The sequence below is a fragment of the Camelus ferus genome, chromosome 5 (assembly GCF_009834535.1).
Source record: "Camelus ferus isolate YT-003-E chromosome 5, BCGSAC_Cfer_1.0, whole genome shotgun sequence".
Lineage (NCBI taxonomy): Eukaryota > Metazoa > Chordata > Mammalia > Artiodactyla > Camelidae > Camelus > Camelus ferus.
This window is the reverse complement of record NC_045700.1, coordinates 53,622,602-53,650,337: the sequence shown is the minus strand read 5'-3', so window position 1 is coordinate 53,650,337 and position 27,736 is coordinate 53,622,602. Positions and strand designations below refer to the sequence as shown.

At 35.8% G+C, this 27,736-nt stretch overlaps 1 protein-coding gene across 1 annotated transcript in view; it reads right to left on the bottom strand.

Moving 5' to 3' along the window:
* Window positions 1-27,736, bottom strand: part of PPP1R1C (protein phosphatase 1 regulatory inhibitor subunit 1C) — a 107,098-nt gene that overhangs the window by 47,149 nt on the left and 32,213 nt on the right. Inside the window, exons 3-4 of the mRNA XM_006183031.3 lie at window positions 2,400-2,437; window positions 155-215 (exon numbers count right to left, since the gene is read on the bottom strand). Coding sequence (XP_006183093.1) covers window positions 155-215; window positions 2,400-2,437 — 99 coding nt within the window. The remainder of the gene's footprint in view (window positions 1-154; window positions 216-2,399; window positions 2,438-27,736) is intronic.

The following is a 27,736-nucleotide window of genomic DNA, read 5'->3' as shown; positions in this document are numbered from 1 at the left end:
GCATCAAATAACATCTCTTAACAGAAAGTCACGTTACCAAGTTGTAGCACTGAATCTAGATGTAGCTTATAAGCAAGTACATGGCACTGGAGAACGAATGGGCTGCCGGCGAATTCAACACTCACAACATCCCAAAACAGTACCTGAACAGTACCTTTCATGGCGGGTGGTGTGTACACGCTCTGCTTCCTTTGCTTAGGGGAGGCATTCTGTGACTGAATAAAGAGAAAGAAGTAAAAGTCTTATATTTGGGGAAAAAAAGAAGTACAATGTCATCAGCCCTTTGAGGGAAAGAAACACTGCCGTGTGCTTTCTGATTTCTCCCTGTCATGAAACAGACTCTAATCAATGAGAAATCATACACATGTTCACTGATATCACAGTCTTATTTGATATATGAAGCTATAGGGTCTATTTGATCATAAAACTTCATCCACTGCAGTTTTGAAATTATTCTTTTTACTTTCTCACCAGTAACAGTTTACTTTAAAAAGAAAGCGAGAAAGTGATAGGACTAATCGTTTCCATTTTAGAGAAAAGCATAAATGCCAGAACAAAATATACTCCCAAAGTTATGACCATGGTGTAATTATAGCTGTTCATAGGATTGTTAATGGTTCTGGAAGGCTAATGAGAGTCCTTGGGAAGTAAGACCAGTCTATAACCCTATGGAATTAAGATGTTCAATCTACTATTTCCATTTACTTGGAATTACAACGTTGAGATAATATTCTTTTATACGTTCAACAGATCTTTCCTAATAAAACTGTTATTTAACACTCTTCTGTGACAGCACATTGTAACAGGATTAATATATTGAGGAAGAAATGTTTTGCATTAAAATGATAAAAATTGAAACACAGGAACATTTTTCAGGGTCAAAACTACAAATAATAAGATGATCTCCCTCTCTCTTATCTCTGTCTCCCAAGGATGGATGGATGGATAGATAGACAGGCAGGCAGATAGACATATAGATATGTATATATGCATAAAGCATTATTTATTATAATAAATTATATATGTGTGATTTACACCTCAATCAGATTATGTCAAAGACTCCTTTTTAATAGTATGCCTATTTACATTTCATTGTGGCAAAGGCAGGGGTTTTAGTGTTTGGAGCAATTATTTTTGATTTGAAAAGTTCAAGTATAGTTAGAAGATACTTTTTGAGGACTGTTATAGGTTTCCATGCATATCAGAAAGAACATAATAAGCAGAGTCTGAAAAAAACTAGAAACTGTTTCATCAAGTTGTAAATAGACCTTGAGGCATCTTTACTCACACATATTAAAGTTTAATTGCCTTCAAAGGTATCATCAAGATGATATTTAACTGATGCAAAAACAATCTATTAAAAAGTAAAAACCTCGGCCAAATAGTTACCAAATTTGTATCAACCAAAGGAAATGGTACAAGCAGATTTCTCCGGAAGAGTGTTCTGGTACCAGCCCACTATGCACAAGTGCAGTCAGGGCAACTCCGAGTTAATGCAAATGTGTGGTTGGCTGATGCTGCTGTTGTACTTCTCCTGTATTCAGTCATGTCTGGTTGATTTTGAGAATCATTCACCTCCAGAATGTCTTCTGTATTTCCATACACAGATTCAAAGATCAAGTAGAAAATTAATTCTATAGAAAAATTTGTTTAGTAACAGTGGTAAAACTTATTAAGTAATAAAAACTATATTTATGTAAGAGTTTAGTTTTCAAAGCATTTCACATTTACAATCTCACTCAATTTTTAGAAAAATCTTGAGAGATACTTTCTGATATTTTGTTCTTTCTCCATCATCCACTGAGTGCTGCTGTATGCCTACTCGTGTGGCCGGGAACAGACGATTAAGTCTGCATGAGTCCTCTTCAATATTTGTTCCATTTCTGGATGCAAGTTTGCTCATCATCTTGTAGTCTATGTATCCTATATTATCAGCTCCCTGGCCTCCCCTGGCACCTGTTTTCAATCTGAACACCTACATGTGTATGTGTATGTGGACACTCTGGCCTCAGGGGTATGTGGTAGGCTTCACACAAGAAGACCCTTAAGAGCTGCCTGTCCCCCACCTTCTTGTTCCATGATTCCAACACTGGCTGTCCCTATTGGTCATAAACAATTAGTCACTAAATTGAAAGGATCACTATAATATCTTGCCTCTAGAATCAAGAGTTTATTTCAGAAGTTTCTTCAGGGATTGGTATTTCATAGGTAGAGAATCAAGGATAATAGAGGCAGAGATTAAATGACATCATTTTACTGTTTGTTCCATCAGGAAAAGCCAACTAAATAGTTTTTACAATGCAGTTATGTTAATAATCATATTTTATATGACAGCAAATCAAACTGGTTGTGTTTTTAATAGATTTTGATACATTTATACAAAATACAAGAAAACTTACTTCTGCTTGTGTGTTGGTCACCTTCTTGTCATCTATCTCTGCAAGAGAAGTAGGTATCATTTATTAGAAAGGCAATATTTTTCTCTACAATATGCATAATAACATTTTCAATAACACAGATCAAAGTGATTCAATAATTGCCTTATGCTTATGCAATATACATAGCTTAGTCTAGAGACTGAGATGCAAGCGAGAGGCAGAAAGCGGTGGTTTCTTTCTGAGATGACTCTCTCCCAAAGGTCAAAAGAGGCAGTAAAGAAAGCATCCCTCCTGAAACCCAAATGGCCCACCTTCCAGCAGTCTAGAAAGATGCCAGGGGAAGGACTCTTAGAGCAACGGCGAGCGTCATCAACCTCACAGTGCTAAGGCATAAACAATCTCCTCCTCTCATGGATTTTGCTGTAGCCTCTGTCAGTTTTCCTCAAGCTTGCCACCAAGCAGAACAAATCTGCTTTTCCACTCAGCCCAATCACTGACTCTAAGAGAGGCAGCACCCTCTCTACATGCACCTGGAAAGAATCAGTTACTTTGTCAGAAATATGTCCTATGACAGTTCTGGGGCAACTTCCACATAGTCCGTACAGAAAAGAGTTGTGAGGCAGGGGATAGAGGAGGAAGAGGGGCTCACGTCCTCCCCTTCCACAGATGGGGGAGGTACGCCGTGGGCTGGGCCTCTTCCCTTCCTCCCCACCTACTTTGCATGGTATTTGCCTCTTGTCTTCTAGACCTTTGCCCTTTCCTGTCTCTTAGGTTAGTCCCAAAGCTGAGAGACTGATGCCAAGGTTTAAAAACTGAACGAGGCATTCGTCAAAGAATATCTAAAAGCTAATGTAACTACAGGTTTGGTTTTTAACTCCACATTTTGTTCCCTATGTAATTTAAGAGACTAATGAATTTAAAGAATTATTAGTTTATGTTTTGGGGCACACAGTGTATAAGGATGTAATTTTGTGATATCTGTAACCAAAAGGGATGGGGAGAGAGCTGTAAAAAGCAGAGTCTTTGTATGTTATTGAAGTTAAACCAGTATAAATTCAAATTAAAATGTTATAACTCTAGGGTTTTGAATGTAATCTCCATAGTAACTGCAAAGAAAACAGCTGTAGAATGTACACATAGGGAAATGAGAAAGAAATTTAAACAATTCACTACAAGAAAATCAACGAAACACAATAGAAAACAGGAATGCAGGAAATGAGAAACAAAAAAGCTATGAGGCAAATAGAAAACAAATACCAAAACGAAGGAGGAAGTCTTTCCTTATTAATAACTATTTTAAATGTAAATAGATTTTAAATCTCCAAAAGGCTAAGATTAGCAAAATGGATAAGAATACAGGATCCAACTATGCTGTCTACCAGAGACTCTTTAGATCCAAGCTCAAGTCCCAGAAAGCCAATGGTTTAGCTCCAGTCCAATTCTGAAGGCCCCCAAGCCAGGCCTCTAGCTTGCAGATGACAGATTATGGGACTTCTCAGCTTCTGTATTCACATGAGTCAACCCCTCATAATAAATCTCTTCCTATATATTCTATTGGCTCTGTTTCTCTGGAGAACCCTGAGTAATATGGGCATCAAAAACAAGGAAAGTCTGAGAAACTGTCACAGTCAGGAAGAGCCTAAGGAGACATAATAACTAAATGTAATGAAGTATCCTGGATGAGACCCTAGAACCAAAAAAGGGCATTGGGTAAGAACTAGGGAACTCTAAATAAATGATGAACTTCAGTTAATAATAATATATCAGTATCAATAATATATCAATAATAATATAGCAATCAATATCATATCAATTAATTGTAAAAATGTTATACTTTAATGACTAATGTAAAATGTTAATAATAGGGGGAACTCTTCAATTTTTTCATAAATCTAACACTCTTCTAAAAAAAACTATCAATAAAACCTTAAGCAAAAGGAAAAAAAGTACTAACCACGAACAAAAATTACACCATGAAAATATTTTTGTTATTCCTGGCAGGATTCTGTATGTGATATGAAGAACACTGGAGAGTCATTATTAGAAAGTAGATAGTGTAACTGAAAAGAAGTTCATGGAAAAAAATATAATTTAAAATATGTCACGTGGGGCCAGTTAAAGAGGGACAAAAAGGTAGGAATTAAGGATATGAAGAGAAGATTTTAAACTTCAATTAAAGTTGTCAAAAGCTGATACAAGATATGTTAGTGGAAAAAGTGAGAAGTGAAACGATTTCCAAACAAGTCCAATGATAATGAGAGCTCTTTACTTTGATTTACTTATTGATTAGAGAAGAAACAAAGTATTAAAAAAAAAAAAAAAAAAAACAGTGGCAGCACCTTTTAAATTATACTCCCAGCTTGCTGCTTTTGGGTGTTTGTTCCTCCTACCCATAACGTTCCTTTCCTTAAACCAAATACCACAGTCCCTCATAGTTCTGTTCAAATGGCTCCTCCTCTGGGAAATCTTTCCCAATTCATGCCTCCCCTATTCCCAACTGAGAGTCATCTTCCTCCACCCAAAACTCACAGCACTTTCTCTATGCCTGTATCATAGTATCCATCATTATATACCCTATCCTGTGGTCATCAAATTTCACATATTCTTTTATAGATGTCAGCCTCAGACAATAACTAAAACCATGGAAATACATGATTTACTCAGGATATTGACTGCTGAAGAGCCTGACCCATATCTAAAATGCTTTGTAAGGAGAGATATAATTTCTTAGAATAAAACCAAAAGATAGAGCCTTTTTATGAATTTAGGTAACAGGGTCACTTGAGTCTTTATTTTAGGCATTTATTTTGGAAATGTGAGGGAAAACATCAGTTTAAAGGAAACTGGAGTCCTTCCAGTAAAAAGTGTTGTAAGTTCATGCTTTGAAGACTCCTCTGCTCAAAAGCAATAGCAATGACAAATTAAATTTAAAAAGAGATGACTAAAATGATGCAGTCACAGTTCAAAATTAGTCAAACATCTCTACGAACCATAGATATAAGAACAGAAAAATACAATAAGCAGGTAAGAAACCATGGGCTTGAAAGACTTTAGATCCAGAAGGAGGCATAGACAGCTCAGAGTTCTTACCTCTGAGAGAAGACATTGACTTCATGTGAAGTTAAGGAACAAAAGCTAGCCTTGCTGACTGGAACCAGAAGCAGGGCTCTCTCACCTATGCTAAGAAAAGGCACCAATCTGTGTATCCAGGGAGACAGGAGAAAGTAGACAACTTGAGACAAGCCACCTTGGAGTCAGTGACTGTATCTGCTCTATTTCTAATTTCACCATGGAACAGGAGTCCTGAGGTCCAAATTAAGAATGAGTCCAGATTAAAAGTTTGTACTGTTGAATGGGGAAAGACTCAAGAACATTAACAAGGAAAGGTGAGCACAGAGTGGAGAAACTTTTCACTCATGATGAATTGAAAATTAAAATCTCAAAACAAGGGAAGAAAAGAATATTTAAGAATGACCGCCAATGATACAAATGAATGTATTTACAAAACAGAAAGACTCACAAAGAAAACAAACTTATGGTTACCAAAGGGGAAGATGGAGAGGGATAAATTAGGAATTTGAGATTAATAGATACATACTACTATATATAAAATAGATAAACAACAAGGACCTACTGTGTAACACAGGGAACTATGTTTAATATCTTGCAATAACCTATAATAGAAAAGAATCTGAAAAAAATGTATATTTACACACATATACACTTGAATCACTTTGCTGTATACCTGAAACATTGTAAATCAACTGTACTTCAAATAAAATAAACACTATATAAAAAAAAAAAGAATGATTGTTGGAAAAGCAATTGGAAGATGAATTCCCTTCAGATGAAAACTTCAAAGCAATCTAAAAATGTCTTTAAAACAAATATATTTAATACCCACAAAGAGAGAAAGAAGAAATTATATTCATTTTTTAAATTAAAAATTAGCTAAACTGAAACAAGAACAGATGGATATAAAAGAAAGAATTAGAAATACAAATTTTGTCACAGAATAAAAAACTCAGCAAAGGTAAAACTCTCTAGACTAGCAAGAAAACTTAAAAACCTTGGGCTTTATACATAAAATAAAAATAAGGAGACTCTAAAATGCAGAGGGAAGAAAGCAGACCAGCTAGGGACTTCAGACCTAAGGAACAGCACAAAAGCAAGTTCCCTAGGTTTCCATTTGACTCATGTCTTGCATTAGAGGCTGGAGAAGCTGGCAACCCAGAAAGCTAACAGTAACAGACTAAAAAAAAAGAAGCTCCCAAAAAGCCTACTTTTTCTAACCAAAGAACCAGGAAAGGGACACCCACTTTCTAAAAGACTGAAAACTTTTAGACATTAACTGCTCTTCTTCCCATCTATTTGAGAAAGCCAAAAGAGAAGGTGGCATTTTCACAACCACCTAGTTGTACTGAGGCAGCCTGAGAGAAACAACATCTTACAATAGGGAAAAGCAACTTGGTAACAGTACTTTTCAGTCAGAAACCATGAAATCCAGAAGAAAGTGGCACATTTTTTAAGTAGTGAACAGAACTGTCAACTCTGTGATTCCATAATTAGTGAAGCTAGGCTTTAAGAGTCAAAGTGAAACAAAGACAACCTCAGATGAAGGGAAACTATGAGAATTTGTCACCAGTAAACCTATCCTAAAAGGAAGGCTTAAGGTATTTCTTTAATCAAAAGGGAAGTGATTTAAAAAGGAATCTTGGAACATCAGGTCAGAAGAATGATGGAAAGAGAAAAAATATTGGTAAATAACAGACTACTTCTTCTCTTGAATTTTCTACATTCTGTCTGACAGTTGATACAAAAATTTTAACATTGCATGGTATTGTCCTCAGTGTATGTAGAGTAATACTTAAGAAAATCACATTGTGAATGAGAGAAAGTAGGGACTTAAAGAGAAATAAGGTTTCTATACTTCACTCAAACTGATAAAATGTTGGCACTAGGAGACTGTGATAAATCAAATCATGTATATGTAGTAGAGCAATCACTAAGAAATTTGTACAGATATACACAAAAATAGTATAGATAAATCAAAATAGAATTATAAAAAATGTTCACATGAACTGCAGGATGATAGAAACAAGAAAACAGAAACAAACAAAAAAAGAGAGATCAGAAAACAAAAACCAAGCCCTAACTTATGAATAATTACATTACATGTAAGTGACCTGTATCTGCTGATTAAAAGACAGAGATCAGCATGGTGGATAAAAAATTAAAAATGACCTAATTATACACAAGAGCAATATGTGGAGTGAAAAAAATTAATCTCAAAAAGTCACATGTTGTATGATTCAGTTTATATAATACTCTTAAATGACAAAATTATAGAGATGGAGAACAGAATAGTGGTTGCCAGGGACTGGGGATTATGGGAGAGAGAGCTGTGAGCATAAGGCAGTAGCAAGAAGAAGATCTTTATGGTCATGGAATCAGTCTGTTTCTTGATTGCAGAGGTGGGAATCCATGCAAGATAAAGTGGTGTAGAACTATAAACATAGGCTGTACTAATACCAATTTAGTGATTTTATTATTGTACTATAGTTAGATAAGATGTCCATGGGTGGAAACTGAGTAAAGGGAAACCTGTATTGCATGATTCCAAAATAACTTCTATTCTTCCCTATTCTGATTTTTTGGAAAGTATCAAAAAAGGGAAACATTACATTTTATTCAGGATTCAAACATACGACTTTTTTTTTTTTCCATTTCACTCATTTGGGAGCTGTTCTCATTAGTTGACAGAAACTTTGTCTATTTTAGTCATCTGTCAACAAATTATAATCATATATGTTTGTTACATTATCATGTACTCATTTCATGTTATGGAAAATACTAGAACACATTTTTTAAAAAAACTTTGTATTTTGTGATTTTAGTTAATTTCACACCAAAAGACCAAACAGAAATACTATTCCCAAAATGCAGTGATCAATTTCTTTTCTCAGTTTGCAGAATGGTAGGTTGAAGCAGCAAAATGACTCCTTGCTTGTTGCTGCAATGATATCACATTTGTCTGTTGATGTGAGGGGAGTGTCAGAGGACAAAGCAGTGTGGCCAATCATAAACCAGTTCGGTAGAGTTCACTACAGTAGGATTGACTTTCACCAAACTCCCATCATTGTGTGTGATGGCAAATCACACATAAGAAACCAGCTTGATTATTTCATGTATCAAGGCATTCCTTTGACATTATCCAAACATTGCTATTAGCTGATAGGGTTAGAGCCAAGTATGTCTGGTCCAACAAGAGGAAGGAAATTGAGATTTCCCAGTTTTTTCTTTTCTTTCCGTGACAGAGACTGTAGGTTTGTTTTCATTGATACTTGTTTTATCTGACCACTTTGGCATGGATCCAAGACTCTGGCCACCTAAAACACATGCAAAATGCTATAATAAATATCATGTTTAATTGTTTTTGTGGTCAGTGGCACTCATTTGAATCAACTTGTCCACTCTATCATTTAAATGCTGTGTGATAAACAGTTTACATAACTTTTCTTCCTTGTAGCAATTGCCATAAAAAGAAAAAAATCAAAACTGTGATTTAATCACCACCATAGGAAGTTTAGGAATGAAGACTGGAATAGCCTCTTCTAAATGCCTCTTTGCCATCCATATTAAGGTCTCTGTTGGATTGTCTCTATAGAAATACTTGAGACAGTTCCCCACTTCCTTCAAGCTCTAACTAGTACATATTAAAGCCTACTTAAGAAAATAGTGAGAAAGCCAAGTGAAAGAAATTTTAAACTCTAGGAAATTTTTGTGTGTGGAACACCTATATTCTAGTTAACCAACATGCTAAGCTACTACTAAGCTCTTGGCTCATTTTTATATGGCACATTGACTCCTGATGCTACAATTAACAAAAACCTGAATGAAAACGGACTCAAGGCTTCTTAATTTCCTGCCAAATAGGTTTTTTACTGTGTGTGTAATTAAGCATTTAATCCACTGACTTCTATAATTTTAATGTTATTAATAACTGAAAAAGGTATTGTGTCCATCCAATATTAAGCAATCTAAGACAGTGCCTCTGCAGAGAGATCCTTTTCTCAAGGCATGGATTGCAAGACAAATGCTGGAAAAATAGATCAGATTAATTTCCTGAATTACCTTGGACTATTAAAAATAAAGCTAAAATTTTAATTTATATTGCTAAAATTTTTGTTGGAGTTCCATTTAATACCATTTATATCAAATTTATCATTAAAAATCATCCATCTATAATTGATGTTTTGTAATCTTTTAAAAATATCAAAATATACAGTGTGAATTATTGTGTTGTCACATTTTTAAGTAGTTTTATAAAATATCAACCATCTATCTCCACTAAACCTAAAACACCTCATAGATGCCTTTATATTAAAAATCAAATGGTTTAAATATATTCCAAGTGGGAATAAATATAAAGAGATCATTATTTAGCTAGCAACATTCACTCCTATATGCTAGACAAAGTTTTGATTAAAAAAATATTTTCTAAGTGCTTCCTAAGGCAGTGAGATTCATCTGATATAGCTGTAAGAATTCCACATACTTTCACACCAAAATTTGAATTGGAGAAAAGAGGCCATGTAAGTTTATGAGGCACGGTGACAAAATAATAATTAATTGACTGACTTTTTTAATGCCCATCAATGGAAATATTGCAACTGTTGTTGTGATACTTAGTTATCAAGAAAACCCGGGACTAACCCTTATGACTATTTCCATTTTCCCTTATGTAGCTCTGCACTGAAAAAGTCCCTTGTCAAACCACAAAATTCCAGTTGCCACAGTTAGTATTACTAGAGGTTGATTCTTCACCTCTTCACCTCCCTTAATCTACTAACAAGAAAGTAAGCACTACAAGATCACAGCCTTTACACACCAGGCAGCATTTAAATTACTCTTCCTTCAGGAGACACTGTTAACACATTTTGCACAAAAAACATTAATTATGTTGCAGAGTAAGTCTCAGTCATGTGCATATCCTTTCCCATTTCTTTTTCTATCCTGTTGAACTAGTACTTGAAACAAATGCTACATCTTTCTGTCAATTTCCTCAGTAAAATGTGCAGTACTCAGGCAAGTGTAGCTTTCTTTTCACAACTAACCTGTGTGTTTTGCTGGCTTATGAAAGGCTCAGCTATGGTTTTGTTTTTGTTTAAAAGCAGAACGTACTCCCTTCTCTGTGGGAAGCTTCTCTGAAACATTCAGAGAGAATGTTTTTGATTTCCTTCTTTTTAAAGTTAGTCAAGAGAAAATGTTAAGATTACTGTTGTCCAATTTGGTTTAAATTGCAGTCAAATGTGTTCTGGGACTCATATTCTAGGAAAGGAATGTAAAGCCAAATTGATAAATGAAGTAGAAAAAAATTTTCAACATTCGAATGCTTTTCTTTTAAATCTTCTCTCAGCTTTGCAGTTGTTTTTCACTCTGCTTTGTTGTAAAACATATATATATATATATATATACTGGTTTATGGATGACAGATGGCCAGATATGACTAAGTGCCATACTAGTATTTATTTTGGCAAAGGTCTGGAAAGAATAAAGTAATTTAAGATGACCACGGGATTAATGTGTGCCCGAGTATGACACTAGGAACAGAGAACCGGGCAAGGATGGCACCTGAGCAGGCAGTCCCAATGCTGTTAGGAGTTAACACAAGCAGGAGCACAGGCTTGCAGAGTCAGTAGTGGGTGGTAAGGGCAGCAATTTTGTATCCAAAAGACCGAACTGAAACAACGTTCAGCAGATGGAATGGGATTCTGAGAGGCAATTCAATCCTAAAGACCAGAGTTAGGATTTCAAGGTACAGTACAGACTGGCAGAGTCATATGAGTAGGTGGTGAAGATCAGCTTTCATGAAACCAAGCATTAAGACCAGGCACACAGCCACAGAGAGCCTGGGCTGTGAGAAACCAGTTACCAAAAGACTGACTGGGTAGAAATTACATGGGATAGTCACAGATCTAGGAAAGAAAACAGGGGAAAAGAAAAATTGCTTTAATATTAAATGTGAGGTTTTGCTTGGGGTAGTATGAACCAATTCAGGGCAAGCCAATGAGATCACTTACCAGAACTAGAAAAGCAAGATAAATTACAGAAGGCACCGAGCCTTGCAGAAGCAAAGAGAAGTGTAGAGATCAGAGATGTTTCAGAGTGAGAAGCTGACAAGTCATATTTGGTCCATGGCAAAGTGACAGAAAATCCAGAGGAGATTTTGGCAACTATGTGGGAACAGAGTAACAAAACTGAAGATTTGAGGCGCTTCAAACACACAACTTGTCCTCCCGTTAAAACAGAGAAATTTTGAAGCTATATAGCGTAGATGAAATAAGTCATTCAAAAACCTCTTCAATGCAGAACATAAATTCCAAAAAGACTTGCAGACTCTCTATTGAAAGGACTAGAAACAACACAAAATACAGGTAAACTGAGTCATACCAAAACTAAAATCTGGCCTCACCCCAGGATGGTTTATGATTGGATTAGATTGAGTGATCAGTCCTCTAGTCTATCTGCCTAGCAGAGGGAAAGCTAAACTCTTTGAACACTTTAAAAAATATTTTTAAACATTTTGGAGTCCCTAAAGTTTCTTAAACACCAACGTCCAGTATTCAATAAAAATTACTACATACATGAAGACAGGACAACTAACCAAGAGAAAATAAGAAAAATAGAAGCCAACTCACAGGTGATTCAGATAAAGTTAGCATTCAAATACTGATTCGTATGTTCAGTTAAAAATAGAGGGAAGCAAAATAGATTTAAAGATAAATACTTTTAACAGAAAAATAGAATCCATGAAAAGAAACAACTTCATGAATTTCAACAGACAAGCTCTCAATTTTTTTCCCCACTCTCTGTTATTTGAGTCCTTATACAATCTTTTCCCCTTGAGTGTGGGCTGGACCTAGAGACTCGCTTCTTTTTTTTTAAATTGAAGTATAGTTGATTTACAACGTTGTGTTAATTTCTGGTGTACAGCATAGTGATTCAGTTTTATATATATATATATATATATATATATATATATATATATATATATATATATATATATATATTCAGTTTTATATATATTTCTTTTCATATTCTTTTTCATTATAGGTTATTACAAGACACTGAATATAGTTCCCTGTGCTATGCAGTAGGACTTTGTTGTTTATTTATTTTGTATATAGTAGTTCGTATCTGCAAATCCCAAACTGCTAATTTACCCCTCACCCCCTCTTTCTCCTTTGGTAACCATAAGTATGTCTTCTATATCTGTGAGTCTCTTTCTGTTTTATGAGTAAGTTCATCTTTGTCATTTGTTTTTTTTTAGATTTCACATGAAAGTGATATCATATGATGTTTGTGACAAGATGTCAATTTAAAAATCCAATGGATTGTTTTAGATCTAGCAGAAGATGCAAATAAATTAATGAACTAGGAGACAGGTCAGTAGAATTATCCAAACTGAAGTACACAGAGAAAAATTTTTAAATGAATGGAAAAAAACAACAGAATAACCGACATTTGAGACAGAGTCAAAATGTGTAAAATAAGGGTAATTGGAGTCTCAAAAGTAGAAGAGGGAGAGAATGGAAAAGATAATGGCCAAGAATTTAAAAATGAAAAACAAAACAAAACAAAAAAACTACGACACTGATTCAAGAAGCTTAACAAACCCCAACAGAAATGGAGTGGGAGGAAGGGAAGGAGAAATAGCAAAGAAAAAGAAAAATTATGTGTAAGCATATGACAGCAAAACTTCTGAAGGCCAAAGACAAAAGAGAAAATCTTAAAAACAGCTAATGGGGAAAAAAGTCTTTAAAAAGCAATAATAAGATGAACTAAAACAACAAAACAGTAGACTACAGAAGATAACATTTAAAGTACTGTCAACCCAGAATTGTATATGCAGTGAAGTTATCCTCCCAAAATGAAGATGAGATATCAAATCATCCCTGCTCTAAGACACAGGGTTTTTGTTTTTTAAATATATGTCTTTTCTTTGGGTCAAAACTGAAGTAGTAAATCTCCTTGTCTAAACTCTAATTATAAAATACTGAAAATCTAAAATTTTTCTAATTTCCCTTTGAATGTAATTATGGCAATATGATTCCTGAAATATTTCTGAAAAGTAAGTGTTGTATCTTTATTTGCATAACACCGCTAAGAACACTCAGCACATCTTTCAGTTATATGCTCCACTCCTGTCTGATAAGTGGGCTTATCTACCTTGGCAGAAAACTGAGATACTACCCTAAGTATATTTATATTTATATCAGGTTTCTTTTCAATTTTTTATGGCACTACTTTGTGGGGAAAAGTTAATTTTGTTCCCCAGAGGAGAAGCGACTATAAAAGCAATTTATAGTCCTCTTCTGAGATGCTCTAGAGATTTCATCACAAGGACAGTGGTGCCACATTTGACATTCTCAGAAGGAATTTACCATCAGATCTCTGAAAACAGCAGTGAAATCTGAATTATCACATGTCGGCTGCTTCTCTATGCTTGTATCTAACATAGTTGGAGGTAGAATATCTTTTTCTCAGAGACCCTTGGATCACAGCTATTGACGAGAACATCCATAGTTGAACAATACAGGGAGGGGCAGAGTCAAGGATAAAAATTCCATAGAGGCTTTAGATTTTACTAGTTCAAGAACAACCACTGACCTACAAGCCTTCAGAACTGAATAAGAGTAAATCAAATACAAATGAGAGAAATTTCTATGCACAGCTCAGTTCTTCCTTTTGCATGTAAATTTGTCATTTTCCTGTGGTTTTAGCATTCTAGCATAGAATTAGCTGGTTTAAAGTGCCAGAGAAATCTCTCAGGTATTTCTTACATCCAGTAGGGGACTAGAATACTCATGGTTTCTTTTTAGCAGGGCTATGCAAAGTCTAAGACTGCTGGGGTAAAGCCTCTCTTTCTGACTTATTATCAAACTCTTCACTTTCCAAAATGAGCTCTATTCACAAGCCTTCTTGCCAAAAACCTGCTGGGCTCTGTTGGAGGCCTACAATTTGAGGCTGAGTTAAGCCACCAGGCAGTGGTTTCAGCTGTGTTTTCCTTTGAGTTGTTCGATTTAGTCAAAACTGAGGCCCAAATTAAAACCACCAGAGCAATGAACTTATATGCACTGGAGAGGGAATATGTATGACACGGGGGAAGAAGCAAACAGTAGGAGCAGTTTCACTCTGCTGTGCCCAGATTCACACAGCTGTATTTTCCTTTTGATATTATTTATAGCTTTCTACTCTTACTTGAGGAAAGTAGAGACATAACCTCATTACCAGATAGACTTTTGTCTCTCAGAGACCCCCACAAAAGGTTCATTTTAGGGGCAGCCAATAAGAACCAGATACAAAGTACTCTATATGCAAACAGTGAAGGAGATGTCAAGGAAAACACAAGATGGATCTCACTGGTTTATTAAGAAGGAACCCTCAACCAGTAACTGTCTTGTGATAGAAGTTAGAAATATTCCAAACTACCTTTATGCTTATATTTCATGATTTCTGCTGCCACTTCCAAACACAGTAAAAGAAGAACAGAAAATCAGATCGTTTAAAACCTCAAAAGTCTGCTTTTCATTAGTATTCTCAATTTTTATAAACTTGGTTTCTCTTATAAAACATCTTTTATCCTACCACAGAACCGGTTTATGTGAGTGCCAAAGAACTGTTGCATCATCTTATCAGTTGTAATTTTCAGTCTTTGGTAAAGTTTGCCTTCCTGTATGGAGTTTGGATTTCCCACATTTGCTCCAGGAAAATAAATTGATTCACTGAATGCATGGGTTTTCTATGGGGATGACATCCCTTTAAACAGCCACACTTATTCTAGTAATTCTAATTTTTTTAAACTTTATCTATTTTTCATAGAATTACCTAGGGAATTGACTATAAATCATACTTTTTACATCAGTTTTATAGGTTTATTTTAAAATAATTGTATGTTTCAGGTTATGAGGACAACAAATGAAGTAATTTAACAACCACTTATTATCTTCTCAACAGTGTGCTCTATGTCATTTTGACCTAATAAACCTAATTCCTTTGATAGTGTATAAATAATTTCAGTTTTAACCCATTTAAAACACTAAAATTTCACCATTCTATCACATAGGATACCACAAATTTATTCATAGCAGAGTCCCCAGATTAAGTCCCATAACGGCGTGCCTTATAGGTCAGAGGAGGGGAAATGATTGAGGTGAATATGAGAAAATTATTCAGAGATTAATCATTGGAATGGTGATGATAGGGAATTTTGAGAAAACCTACTTTAGAGATAGGTCTGAGAGGCACTGGTGTGAGGACAGAGTTAGCTGCTTACCAAAATTTGTGATACTGGTACTCCTTCCACTCCTTGGAACGCTTTCTCTTTTTTCACTGGCTTCTAACATTGACATGGACTTGTTAAGTCTGATTTGCAACTTGCATCAGTCAGTCAGAGTAAATGGAATAGTTTCCATTTCTAAAAAAGATAATGGAATGTAAAGGAAAACTTCTAAAATGTTTATATCTTGCCAATTTAATTACTTGACATGATTGTTCAACCTGAAAATATGATCAGTGTGTTTCTAATTTGAATTGGCAGTTCATAATTTTTGAAGACCAATTTTGGGGGCTACAGTTCGTACATAAAAAATAGGAAGCAAAGCTATCTTTAAAACTTAGTTTAAGTGTATTCTTATGAAGCCAAATATAAGTAGACATTTGACTATTTGGGAGCTTCTGAACATTGATCAAACTGCTAAACTAAAGAATTTCTTGTGTAGGTCAGATTCCTATTTCTTAATCATGTTACTTGAGATCTTCATTGAAAAAAATTTTTTCAAACCCTTTTGCATTTTTGACTGTGTAGACATACCATTGTGAATTTCAAACTAATTTTATCTGAGTAACACTTATGACCAAGCTATTGTAAAAAATGGCATAAAGTGACAGTCTCCTTTTAACCAGAATTTCTTGTAACTAGAGGCCATATTCCCTTTTCTTAGCTGTAGATGAAAAGTATATTCCTAAAGGTCACAAGTTGTCTACACATTGAAAACATGTAAGTCCCTATAAACATGTGGTAATATTTTCATGCCTTAATCAACTGACGGTATCTCCCATCATCGAGGGTAAATATGTTTTTGTTAGTCATGGAAAGAAAGGTCAGTTGAACTGTATCTTTAAAAATCCTACCCCACTTTGCATAACTTTTTGTAGACTCAAAAAATACAGAAGTCAGCTTTTTTTAGACCATCTATAAACATTTACCTGACATCCTAAGTAATATTTCTCAAAACAATGATGCTTTATGTATTCAGCTTTAAAGAGTGAAAGATTAAATATCTCTGAAATTGAGTACTCTTTCCAACTCTTAGCATTTTATCTGTCCCAGAAATCTTAACCTTGATGCAGTTTCTCAATTTTCTTGTCTCAAACGTAATTTACTTGAGGGTTTTACAGTGTGTTCTAAAAAGCCATTATTATTTATAGTTGGGATTTAGAAGAACTATTAAAGGACAAAGTACTGTAATTAGATACTCATTTAATGTGTTTAGCACCGAGTTCAGATAGGAAAACAGAAAAAAAAATTGTGCATGTGTACATAAACAGGGAAAATAGCTTTATATTTGTGTAAGACTTATTAAAACATTTTTCCTATGAATGATGATACAAGAGGAAAGTTAAATGGAAACACATACTTAAATGCAGTTTATAAGTTAGCACCTATCTCTGTTTCCTATGTAAGGCTGTCCCCGTGGATCTAAAATACGTCCCATATTTTGACAATGATTTGTTGCATTTATAGTCTGTGTTGGGAATCCTGCTAGGATCTGGGATTTAACCCTCCTAGAGAGTTTAAAATCTATTGAAAGAGACTGACAGGTAAAGAAACAACTTCAGTAAAGTGTGATAGGTAAGGGCTGAAATAGACAAAACAAAAGGTGTGGTAGGGGAAAAAAAATAAACAACAACTACAACTTAGCCCTGGCTAAGCCAGAAAGGCTTCCTGGAAGAAAGGACTTTAAGCTGACATGGTCTAGTAAAGGTAAGTGGGACAAGAAAGTTGATGGGACAAGGAAACTGGAAGGGGTAGGACTGGGGAGAACAGATTTTAATCGGAAGAAACAGCTTGTGGAAATATCTCTGAGGTGAGAGAGAAGATGACTGTTTTTTAGAAATTAAAAAAAAAAAAAAAACTCAAATATTTGGACAGTAGAATGCTAGGGGTGAATCCAGAGAGAAGAGGTTGAAGATTTAAGAAGTTGGATAATTTAGGCCTTTGTAACTACACTGAGAAGTTTTGACTTTATTCTAAAAGTGATGGGAAACCACTAAAGGGTTTCAAGCAGAAAGAGACATGACCAGCTGTCCCTTGTAGAAAGCTCATTCTGACAGGTCTGTGGAGAATGGGTTAGGGGAAGCCATCCTAAGTGGAGTCAGTTCGGTTAGGGAGGGAATGCTCCAATTCTGGTGATGGAAAATGATGATTTGAACCAGATTAGAAAGACAGTTAAAGGAAAGAATGGACTGGCCTTGGAGGATGACTGGAAGTAGGAGGGGAATGACGAAGAAGGAAATGGGAGTCAAAGATTACATTCAGTTTCTGTGTCATAACTTGAGTACTTAAGGCATTGTTGATTTTGAAGTACATACTGACCAAGTGGGAAGTTTTCAGAAACAGTCATTCTCAGAAGTGAAAGGATTGCTGAAGATACGGGTCTTGAAAGTCATCAACATCCAGGTGGTCAATGATGCCATGGGACAGGATTAAAATGCCCAGGAAGAACATGATGAACTAAAGAAGTAGAGGGCTTAGGTGAAAACCCTGATTAATAGCGACAGCTACGGGATAGACTGAGGCAGAGAAGCCTGTAAGGAGACAAGGGTGTAGCCAAGGGGTAGATGGGGAAACTTCAGTGGTTACCTATGTGACTTAAGTCATTCTTCAGAGTGGGCATGAATTTGTCCTGAGTCATCCATTCCACACTTAAACAAGTGGCTCATGTGTAAAATGCTTACACATGGCTTGCTGTCTAGGTTGATTATTTGCATTACACCACAGCTGGGCATATATGTAGTAAAAAGAGATATTGTATAGAACTTTCTCCTCCCCCACTGCCAATGTTTTATGTTTGATTTCAACATGAATGGCATTGTAGCAGATAAATCAGATAAGTCAGATATTCTTTTGCTTGTTTACTGCTTATTTTGATTTAAAAACCAGTATCTTTGAAGAGATTCAGAACAACATCCATATTTCAGACTTTTTGAGCAGATTTGGCAGGAGTTTGGGGATATCATAAGACTCCTTGGAAATCAGTTCTTGTAAAATAAAATGTTGGTGGTTTAAAAAAAATAATTCAGGAACAGATGGATCAAATTTATTTCCACATACATGAATTTAAATATGAAGTGGTTGACCAAATGCATTTTGCACTCATCTAAATATAACTATGAATAGTGAATTGAAAAAAAAATGCTGATTTGTGTGTTCTCTTGTTCTTCTAATATTTGGCCACCATCCTTTACTAGTCAAGTTTTTTTGCGGGTGAAGGGATTTCTCTGGTGCCTCACTGTTTGGAGTTTCATACTCAATTTTAAGGTTAAAAAGAAAGTTTTAAAATAAATATTCTTGTTAAATTTTTTAAGCAGATGCTTCAGATATCTGGTGTCTCATCCCATCAGCCCATTCATAGCTGCAGTAAACAGTTCCCGGAAAACTCAGATTCACTTCTAGCTGACTGAACCTGTATTTTTCTCCTATATCCTCCTAAAGCTAATGTCTGTCATCTTCTTCAGTGCTTTTCCATGTGACTTGGTTTCCATAACCCATGTTATCCTGTTTGTTCTCATCATGTGATGCCCCCTCTTAAAAGCTGGTGTGCAAAACTAACCACAAGAATACAGATCAAGGCACAAGACATTATAATTGTGTTGTTGTAGCAAAGGACTATAATGCTCTTGTTCTCTGCATCCCACCTGCATTATTGTGATTTGTAGGAAAAAATATATATATTTGGTTATCTGAATTTGGCCTTCATCCACAATTTCTGGATTACAGCTCCCCAAACCTTTGGAATTTCCTGAGATAAGAGCAATGGGATAATACTTGGACTCTTGCCCTTAGTTCCTGAAAACACTTCAGGAAAGGTGCCTTTTGGATCCCACCCAAGGGTGGGGGCTGGTTGCCAAGAGAACCAACCATATGATTAGAGGGCTGGAACATTCAGTCTCACCTCCTGATTTCAAGGAAAGGGGGAGAGGGGCCTGAGGTTGAATCAACACAATTGGCCAATAATTTGGTCGATCATGACTATAATGGCCCTCCATAAAAACCCCAAAGGACAGCTTTTTGGCCTCTTTTTCTTCCATATTGGGAAACCAGAATGTTTCCATGTGCCATTGCCCTGGGCTTTAAGCTCCATGAGGACAGAAGCTCCTTAGTTCAGGACCTTGCCTTATATATCTCTCCATCTGGCTATTGATTTGCATCCTTTAATATCCTTTTGTAATAAATTGGTAATCTAGTGGGTAAATGGGTTTTCCTGAGTTCTGTGAGCTGTTCTAGCAAATTAATCACACCTGAGGAGGGAGGTCCCCCCCCCCCCCCCCCAGTTTGTAGTTAGTCAGTTAGTAGCACAGGTAACAACATGAGCTAGCAACTAGCATGTGAAATGAAGGGTGGTCTTGTAGGACTGATCACTTAACCTGTGAAATCTGATGGTATCTCCAGGTAGATAATGTTAGAACTGAACTGAATTCTCAGACGCCATGCTGGTGTCCTGAGACTTGTTTGTTGGTGCAGGGAAGCTTCCATGAACCCACATTGCAGTGGGGTCCAGGAACCCTTTTCACCACCTCAAAAAGAAGTTCCACAATTATCTTTCCTCTTCACCCTATGGCATTTTCTGGCTCTAGGAGAACCAACTGCAGGTGGAATTAGTCTTCCTAGGGGACAGTTTGCCACCAGTGGGGGAATGAAGACAATGGATAAAAGTTCTAGTTGCTTATTCTTCAGGTGGGTAGCTCTAGAAAGGCTGTCTGTGTGCTTCTCAGGAGATCCCAACACAAGCTTCCATTCCACAGCAATGACCTCGTAGTAAGTTTTTTTCCTTTTTCCTTCTTCCTTGTGTCACTCATTCTTATTTTCTGATAAAGTACTTCCATCCCAATCCTTTTCTCAGGCTCTGCATTTTAAAGAATCCAAACTAAAATATAAGTTGCTTATATTTAGCATTTTATCTGTGACATGGAATAGTATATACTTGGACTTAACTGAACAAAGATCAAGAAGCATTCATTCCTAATTTTTTATTGGGATATCACCAAATTTGTAGAAAACATTATAACTTTTTATTCTGGTTCAGCAGTTCCTCTTCAGTGAATACAACTACATAGTCCAATTGATTGTGAGTAATATTTCATGGTAACTACAGTAACTACATGCTGGCATGTAAATGGAAGAGAAAGTTACATATATAGAAAAGAAAAAAGTACTCACTGCCTATGACTGCCAAAAGTTCACAAAAGAACTGGAAAAATGGTATACAAGCATATGAAATAACAATACATCACATAAAAGAAATGTAGATAAATATACTGTAAATTAAATCATAAGCCCCATAGAGCTGCCAAAGACAGGAATAAACATAGTCAGATGTTATCAATCTAAGGGAGGAAGCAAATATCAAGACAGATTTTGTGGGGTGAAGGGTAACTATATTAACACGTGAATGAACATATGTTACATGACCAATTTGGTCTACTGATAAGAATGTTTTTCTTTTTCTTTTAAATCTTTTATTACATTTTCTTGGCTCATACACTTTATTCACTAGAGATGGCTACATTTGGAAAACTTTTTAATAAGATAAGAGCTTTGTATAAAGTTCTTTTCTAATGTTGATGATCAACATTCTATTTTTTAAATTTTTGGAAAGCTTTAGATAAAAAGTAGCTTTTTTTATATCTTTAGTGTGTCATTCTACTGTTATTTAAATGTTGCACATGTGCTTTAAATTTTTCAAAATATGACAAAGACTTCTAATTTGCTGACAGATTGAAATAGCCACTCCAGAAAAAAAAAAAAAAAAAAAGAGAAATCTCTAACAGAGGGCTAGTTGAAGCAGGACTGTTTGAAGATCACTTCTGAAACACTTTCAACCAAAATTATGATGAAATAATTAAAGGTATCAACATAAGAATAGATTTCAAAGAAGGCTGGTCAATAGTTCATGTTTCCAATCCTAGTGGTAATATTTATGTTGTTCAATAGGAACAACAGAAAAGTAGATTAATACTTACGTAAGTAGAAAAGTAATTTTTTCAATATTATGGACGAATAAAAACATAGAAATTTAGAATTGTGTGGGAGAACTTAACATCTATTGTAAATTTTTACTGAAGGAGAGTTACATCATCAAAATGATGAACCAGATGTTTTCTACAGTCTTGCCCCCAAAGAACACTGATTTTGACAGTTTCACAGAGGAGAATGCCTTTGTGAAAGTTCAGGAGTCAGGTGGAGAAGTTCCGGCATACTGTTGGAGCAAGAAATACCTGAGAATGTACACACTGAACAGCATAAGAGGAAGAGTTTCACTTTACTCACATCACTCCTCCCCCAAGCCAGCATAGCTTGGTACCAAGAGAGACTGTTTGTCCACAGTTTCTCCCACAGGGAACAGGAGGAGCCTGTGAGTGTGCAACCAGCTTCCCCAGGTGTGTGGTATGCTACCATTGTATCAGATGGTCCCCAACTTAAGATGGTTCAACTTACAATTTTTTGACTTTATGATGGTGCGATAGGAATACTCATTCAGTAGAAGCCATACTTTGAATTTTGATATTTTCCTGGGCTAGTGGCGTTGGTTACCATACTCTCTGGTGATGCTGGGTGCAGCCCCCAGTGAGCCACGTGATCAGAGGGGTAAACAACCAATCCACTTAAAACCAGTCTGTTTTTCATGTTCAGTACAGTGATTCCTGATTTTGTTGAATTGTCTCTCTCTGTATTCTTATAGCTCACTGAGATTCCTTAAACTATTTTGAATTCTTTATTGGCAAGCTGCAGATCTCCAGACCTTCTGCAGGGTCAGTTATGAGAAAACTATTGTGTACCTTTGGTGTGTCATGTCTTTGATGTCTTGCATTGCTCTCTTCACACTTGAAGAAGCACTTACCGACTTCTGACTGGCTTGGGAAGAGAAATACCTTCTGTCAGCCCTGTTAGGGATCCTGAGGCTTTCTCAAACCTTTTCTATGGATATGCCTGCTCCAACACTTCTTGTTCCTTCTTGGGGGGATGGGATTCTTAGGATTGTATACCTCCTTTAGATCCTGCAAAGCCAGGCTGAATGCTGACAGGCTCCTATTTGCTTTCCCTAGGGCAATGCAGAATGTTCAAGTTTGTGTGCTTCCTTCCACTTCCACTCCCATAGAGCTGAGCCAGCTTTTCTGCTTGCTCACTAGCCTACTGCAAAAGCTTGCTCTCAGCTGCCCTTGAGGGTAAGTGCAGGACCTAGTCACAGAGTGGGGGTGTGTATGGGTGGAGTGCTGGAGGCCAATTGGGAGGGTCCACAGGCAGGGCACCCCCAGTAGCTTGCGGGTGGGCTTCCTGGTGGAGTCTGCAGCATGAGTAGTAGGATCCATGGCTCTTTAATGCCCACTGGGAGCCCTGGCTGCTGGTCTCCCAGCTGCTCCCTACCCCTTACTTGTACAGCGCACCTTAGTATTCTGGATAGGTTGAGAAAGAAGTGGTTCTCTTTGGAGTTGGCTTTTCTTTTTGTGATGCAAATGCCTAACTGTCGGGGCTTATACTACAATATTATATACTTTAAAGTTGCTAAGAGAGAGATGTTAAATGCTCTCACCACACACACATACAAAAGTAATTATCTGTGTTGATGGATTTGTGGTAATCGTTTCAAAACAATGCATACATGTATTGAATCATCACAGTTGTACACATTAAACTGACAAAATGTCATGTAACAATTCTATCCCAGTAAAGCTGGAAAAAAAATTCTACTCAAAGCAAGAATCCTTTCTGCAAGTCCTAACAGACTGTCCTTTAATATCAGTTTAAACAGTTTCAGTAAAAGGAAATGAATTAAGGAATTTTTATATAATCCATTGTAAAACCAAACTGTTAGAGAATCATTTTCTGTTCTGAGCTAAAATCTACCTTCCTGGAGCTTCAGCCCACATCCTCATTGCTCTCATCAGCTGATGATCCTTGTAATAGATGATTTTCAGAGCTGAGCACTGCATTCTAAATGAAGGTGCATCATTATTCTCAAAAGACTGAATTAGCTGCCATACACAATAGGCTCACACAGCCTATTGTCTCTTTAAATGCATGGGTTTTGTTTTAAGAAACTCTTTTTCTTTCTTCTTCACATATTCAATTTTAAATAGTTAAATACACGGTCTTACATTCTTCCCTAATACATGTAATCTCAAAGGCTTTCAACCCATCTAAATACCTTGTCAAAATGTCTTTGACTTTGATTCTGCCATACAATGCCTACATGCCTACATGTATTTTTCTAGCTTTGAGGCATTAGCAAGAATTAGTCATTAACAACAACAACAACAACAACATCAACAACAACAACAACAAACAAATAAAATGGCTCAAGAAAAAGCAAATAACTAATATAGTTTATTCCAGGCCTGCATATGTTTAGTTAAAATATTATGAATTGTCTCAATGCATTTTAATCCAAGATTACTTTTATCCTACGTATATGAATATCAGGAGATTTTGCCAAATATCTTATCAATACGCATGAGACTTCAGCATTCCCTTGATCAATTAATGTAGTAATTTAATTAGAAAGTAGAACTAAAGTTGTAGGATCATGATTTGTTTCTCATGAATCTACTTATGTTTCTAGGAATCAACATTTTCAATTACTTAGATGTCTATGATAGATTTTCCTTCAAATTAAGGTCAAACTAACAGTTTATCATTTCTAAACTCAAATGTTTTCTTTACCATAAACATCAGGACTCCCTGCAGTCTTCTGGCAGCTCACTTATTTACTTGTGTCTTTAAATGTTGACATCGATAGATCTTTGATCATAATTGCGCTTCTTTTGTTATCTTCTGATAAACTTTTTTTTCTGAGCCTGGGAACCTGAATGTAAAGTAACAAGCATCTTTCTTAATTTGTTACTGCTCTTATTTTGCTGCTAAAGTTACCTTCAAGTCTTTTTTAACAATGTTCACAGTACATCCTCACCTGGAGAATCCTTCTTGTAGAAAAACATGAAAGAAATATAAAAGTTGAAGACTTCTGCCTTTTTGTTTATTTGCTCCTGTTTTTAAGCTAAGATTACAGTATCTTAACAATTGGAAATGCCCTTTTTCTTCTTGCTCCTAAACGATCTAAAATCTATTTTATGTGCACATTTTCAGGCATTTTATTGTTAGTCTTCAATTTGTTCTGGTATTGAGCTCTGAGATATAATTCTTACAAATCCAAAAAACTCTTTGAAATATATCTGCTTCATCTTTCAACTTTGTGTTCTGAAAACTGAACGTTTAAGAATTTATTTTATTTAAACATGTTAATGTAAGAGAAGTATAGGATACAAATCCAGGCCTCTAGAGAGCTTACCTTGAAAATGCAACTTTTAAGTGTAAATACTATAAATGGATCATTTAATATTTCATAAATAAATAAATATATATATACACACACACACACAAATACATACACACCTCCATTGTAATAATCTTTTTAAAACTATGTTCTGATAATATACATTATGACTCTATGCCAAAAACATTGTCAGGCAGTGCAAGTTATAATTATTATATTGTGTTGTTTTCAGTAAGTTTTAGAATTATGGAATGTTGCTAGTGGACAGTGAACTGCATAGAAATACCTTAGAGAGATACAATAAACCTCCTAGAAGAAAATATAGGCAAAACATTATCTGACATACATCTCAAAAATGTTCTCCTAGAACAGTCTACTCAAGCAATAGAAATAAAAGCAAGAATAAACAAATGGGACCTAATGAAACTTACTAGCTTCTGCACAGCCAAGGAAACCATAAGTAAAACAAAAAGGCAACCTACAGAATGGGAGAAAATCTTTGCAAATGAAACCGACAAAGGCTTGATCTCCAGAATATATAAGCAGCTCATACGACTTAGTAAGAAAAAAACAAACAACCCAATCCAAAGATGGGCAAAAGACCTAAACAAGCAATTCTCCAAGGAAGACATACAAATGATCAAGAGGCACATGAAAAAATGCTCAATATCATTAATTATCAGAGAAATGCAAATCAAAATTACAATGAGGTATCACCTCACACCAGTCAGAATGGCCATCATTCAAAAATCCACAAATGACAAATGCTGGAGAGGCTGTGGAGAAAGGGGAACCCTCCTACACTGCTGGTGGGAATGCAGTTTGGTGCAGCCACTGTGGAAAACAGTATGGAGATTCCTCAAAAGACTAGGAATAGACTTACCATATGAGCCAGTAATCCCACTGCTGGGCATATATCCAGAAGGAACCCTACTTCAAAAAGACACCTGCACCTCAATGTTCATAGCAGCACTATTTACAATAGCCAAGACATGGAAACAGCCTAAATGTCCATCAACAGATGACTGGATAAAGAAGAGGTGGTATATTTATACAACAGAGTACTACTCAGCCATAAAAACCGACAACATAATGCCATTTGCAGCAACGTGGATGTCATTCTGAGTGAAGTAAGCCAGAAAGAGAAAGAATAATACCATATGAGATTGCTCATATGTGGAATCTAAAAACAAACAAACAAACAAAGCATAAATACAAAACAGAAACAGACTCATAGACATAGAATACAAACTTGTGGTTGCCAAGGGGGCAGAGGGTGGGAAGGGATAGATAGACTGAATTTCAAAATTGTAGAATGGATAAGCAAGATTATACTGTATAGCACAGGGAAATATACACAAGATGTTATGGTAGCTAACAGAGAAAAAAATGTGACAATGAATACATATGTATAACTGAAAAACTGTGCTCTACACTGGAATTTGACACAACATTGTAAAATGATTATAAATCAATAAAAAATGTTAAAAAAAAATCTTAGAGAACATCTTCTAGATGAGTATGTTCTAGCTGATTTTTATAATTGTCCAAATACTAAAAATTATATTTATACTTAGAAGCAGAATTAGGTATTAGAATGCCTGGTAGCAATTTCATGTTTAAAATGCTTGTGAATTTTAAATATGCATATGGAAATGAGCAGTAAATAATAATAATAATAATCCAGTAACTACTACTTAAGGAACACTTCCTTTGTCTCAGGACTGTGCTGAAACATTTAACATATGTTACTCTATTTATTTCAACAACACTACTGTGTAGTTTTCATTGTCCTCCATTTATAGGCAGTAAAAGGAGATAAATCAAATAGTGAATGGTGAAATCAGGATTTGAAACCAGGTCTCTACAGACCCACTGAGTCCTTAAGAGGAGAAATCATTATAGAGACTGCAAGGATAGGGGGCTCAGCTGCTACCAAAGAAATGTAAACTCAGTTCGCATTGAGTCTGTAGTTCCAGCCTTCTGACTCTTTTTCTTGAAAAGACTTGTTTTGGAGACTCTGTTTTCTCTTTGACCACCTTGTCACACTCCTTGTATATGAATAAGCAAAAAAAAAAAAAAAAAAGATGTTTAAAAGCACAGTGAAATGAGTAAGTATGGCGTAGGTCTCTACAGTAACACCATTGTAGGATTAGTCATAAACAAATGAAGCTGCTTTTTTCCCCCTAGAATATTTAGAGTTGGCAGCAAGAATGTCGAGAAACAAACTCAAGGTAGAAAAAAATTATGCATAATTCCTCATGGCAATTATTTTTCTAACTAAGGCACTTACATGACTAGTTAGACGCTTACCCTTCAAAGAACAAGTTGAGCATTTATTAAAAGCTAATGAAATATTGTGAAGATACTCACTTTGGCATTTGATTTTAAAACCTAACTTTGTATCATAGCAACCATTTCTTCATTCATTCACTCATTCATGCAGTAAGCTTTCTCTGTGAGTCAGGTACTCTGCTCCAGAAGCAAAGTGTCCCATGAAGAGCCCAGATGCTCAGACTGTTGAGCTATTTAGCAGGCATGTATGGGCACATGTCACTCTCATTTCCTCTCCAAGTATTTATTGTGCAACTACTAGGTTCCAGGCCCAGAGCAAGGTACTGGGAATACAAAGTGAAATCAGATACAGTCCTTTCTCTCAAGAAGACACAGACCCAAAACTGACAGTGTGGAGCAATAGTGAGTATATGAAAGGGGTGTGAGGGGCCATTAGAGTGCAGTTCA